Source organism: Lynx rufus, unplaced genomic scaffold (assembly GCF_022079265.1).
Source record: "Lynx rufus isolate CCGP_SWC_20201006 ecotype Redwood Valley unplaced genomic scaffold, mLynRuf1.p SCAF_11, whole genome shotgun sequence".
NCBI lineage: Eukaryota > Metazoa > Chordata > Mammalia > Carnivora > Felidae > Lynx > Lynx rufus.
The window spans coordinates 26,713,484-26,715,682 of NW_025814825.1; the positions used below are offsets into that span (position 1 = coordinate 26,713,484).

A 2,199-nucleotide genomic window follows, 5' to 3' on the forward strand; every position below is an offset into this window, starting at 1 on the left:
TTTCGAGCCCTGAGGTTTAGTTCTATTCTCAAGGGTGTGGGGTGATGTAGAAGGACCTGAGTGCCTAGTGGCATTTACTGCGTTTCTATTTGGATAAGATGTGACAAGAGGATTTCTACCCATACTTCTTAGGCAGTTCTGTCTTTGAACTCTGCTTATGAAAATCTAGTTTCTCTACCATTAAAGCAGCCTTGGAAGCCTGAGTTCAGAAGGAATTTGTATAACAAGTTCTGGCATCAGACCCGGGTTCGCATCTGAGCCCTGTTACTGATTAGCTGTGTGACTGTGGGCTAGTTGCTTACATCTCTGAGTCTCAGGTCCTCGAGGTCCCAGCAGCCTTGGGATGGAAGAAGCCATGACCCTCTCTACCTGACCCCCACCTTCTCCCTGGGGTCCACGAAGGAGGCATGATCACTGAGTACCATTTGTCTGTTTGCTTTGTAGGCACTGTCACTGAATCTTCTGGAATCTTCTCACCTGCACCATGAACATCTCTCACTTCCTGGCCTTGCTGCTCCCAGGATCCCCACAGGGTCAAAACAGGAGCAGGTCAAGGAGCATTCCATACAACTTCTCTGACCACTGCCAAGATTCTCTGGACCCGATGGTCTTTATTGTTGTCTCTTATAGCATCGAGACTATTGTGGGGGTCCTGGGCAACCTCTGCTTGATATGTGTGACCATTAGGCAGAAAGAGAAGACCAATGTGACCAACCTGCTCATTGCCAACCTGGCTTTCTCTGACTTTCTCATGTGCCTCATCTGCCAACCACTCACGGCCATATACACTATTATGGACTACTGGGTCTTTGGGGAGGCCCTTTGCAAGATGTCAGCATTCATCCAGTGTATGTCGGTGACAGTCTCCATCCTTTCGCTTGTCCTTGTGGCCTTGGAGAGGCATCAGCTCATCATCAACCCAACAGGCTGGAAGCCCAGCATCTCCCAGGCCTACCTGGGGATTGTGGTCATCTGGCTCATCGCCTGTCTTCTCTCCCTGCCCTTCCTGGTCAACAGTGTCCTAGAGAATGTCTTTCACAAGAACCACTCCAAGGCTGTGGAGTTTCTGTTAGATAAGGTGGTCTGTACAGAGTCCTGGCCGCTGTACCACCACCGCATCATCTACACCACCTCCCTGCTGCTCTTCCAGTACTGCATGCCTCTGGCCTTCATCCTGGTCTGCTACGTCCGCATCTACCGGCACCTGCAGAAGAGGAAGCGGGTGTTCCGCAAGGGCACCTACAGCTCGCGGGCTTGGCAGATGAAGAGGATCAATGGCATCCTCGTGGCGATGGTGGTTGCCTTCGCCATGCTCTGGCTGCCGCTGCATGTGTTCAACAGTCTGGAGGACTGGTACCATGAGGCCATCCCCATCTGTTATGGCAACTTCATCTTCTTGGTGTGCCATCTGCTTGCCATGGCCTCTACCTGTGTCAATCCTTTCATTTATGGCTTTCTCAACACCAACTTCAAGAAGGAGATCAAGGCCTTGGTGCTGACATGTCAGCAGAGTGCCCCCGTGGAAGAGTATGAGCATCTGCCCCTATCCACAGTGCACACGGAAGTCTCCAAAGGGTCTCTGAGGTTCAGTGGCAGGTCCAACCCCATTTAGCCAGGTGTAGGCCTTCTCCCTGCCATGGTCATTATCAAGTTCCTTTACTTAGCCAAGTGGGCCAACTGCATCATTACTGGCATCATTATTGGCATTCTGGTGGACACCATCCTTACAGGCTTTCTGGAGCCCAGAGAGGCTGGAAAGAACCCATTTTTGCAACCATTTGCATTGTGAAGACTGACATTCAGTTGGTTCAGCCATTTGTTCCTGGGAGAATTCTGAGCATGGATTCTGTGGGTCACAGTATGTCTTGTAGCCTGAGCAGGTGCCAGAGCCAGAGATGGTCTGCTCGTTGCAGGCAGAGTTCATTCTGGTAATTCAGAAACAGGTGCTCAGCCTGGAAGCCCAAGGGTTTCACCTCCTCCAGTGAGACTGTGAGGTCACTGTGGAGTCAGGGAGGGAGCACGGGGGTCAAAGCTCTGGACCTTGGTCAGGCCCTCACCTCTTGGAGAGGTGATGTTGGTGGACAGGCTTTGTAAGTGGTAAAGAAGTCTATGAAGGCAAGTTAGCACATCCAGGTGCAGAGAATGGATCATGCTTACCTTGGGTCCTCATGCTCCAATGCAGGAGGAAAGTCAGTCCTG

General features: G+C 51.4%; 1 protein-coding gene across 1 annotated transcript; it reads left to right on the top strand.

The window, feature by feature from the left end:
* Nucleotides 1–484: 484 nt before the first annotated feature.
* On the top strand, nucleotides 485–1,612 carry NPY4R2 (neuropeptide Y receptor Y4-2). Its single transcript, XM_047072676.1, has one exon. The coding sequence runs from the start codon at nucleotides 485–487 to the stop codon at nucleotides 1,610–1,612; it is 1,128 nt and encodes a 375-aa protein (XP_046928632.1).
* Nucleotides 1,613–2,199: the final 587 nt, after the last annotated feature.

What these genes read in the sequence shown, in the direction of transcription:
- NPY4R2 (XM_047072676.1), top strand. Translation starts at nt 485, where the DNA reads ATGAACATCTCTCACTTCCTGGCCTTGCTGCTCCCAGGATCCCCACAG.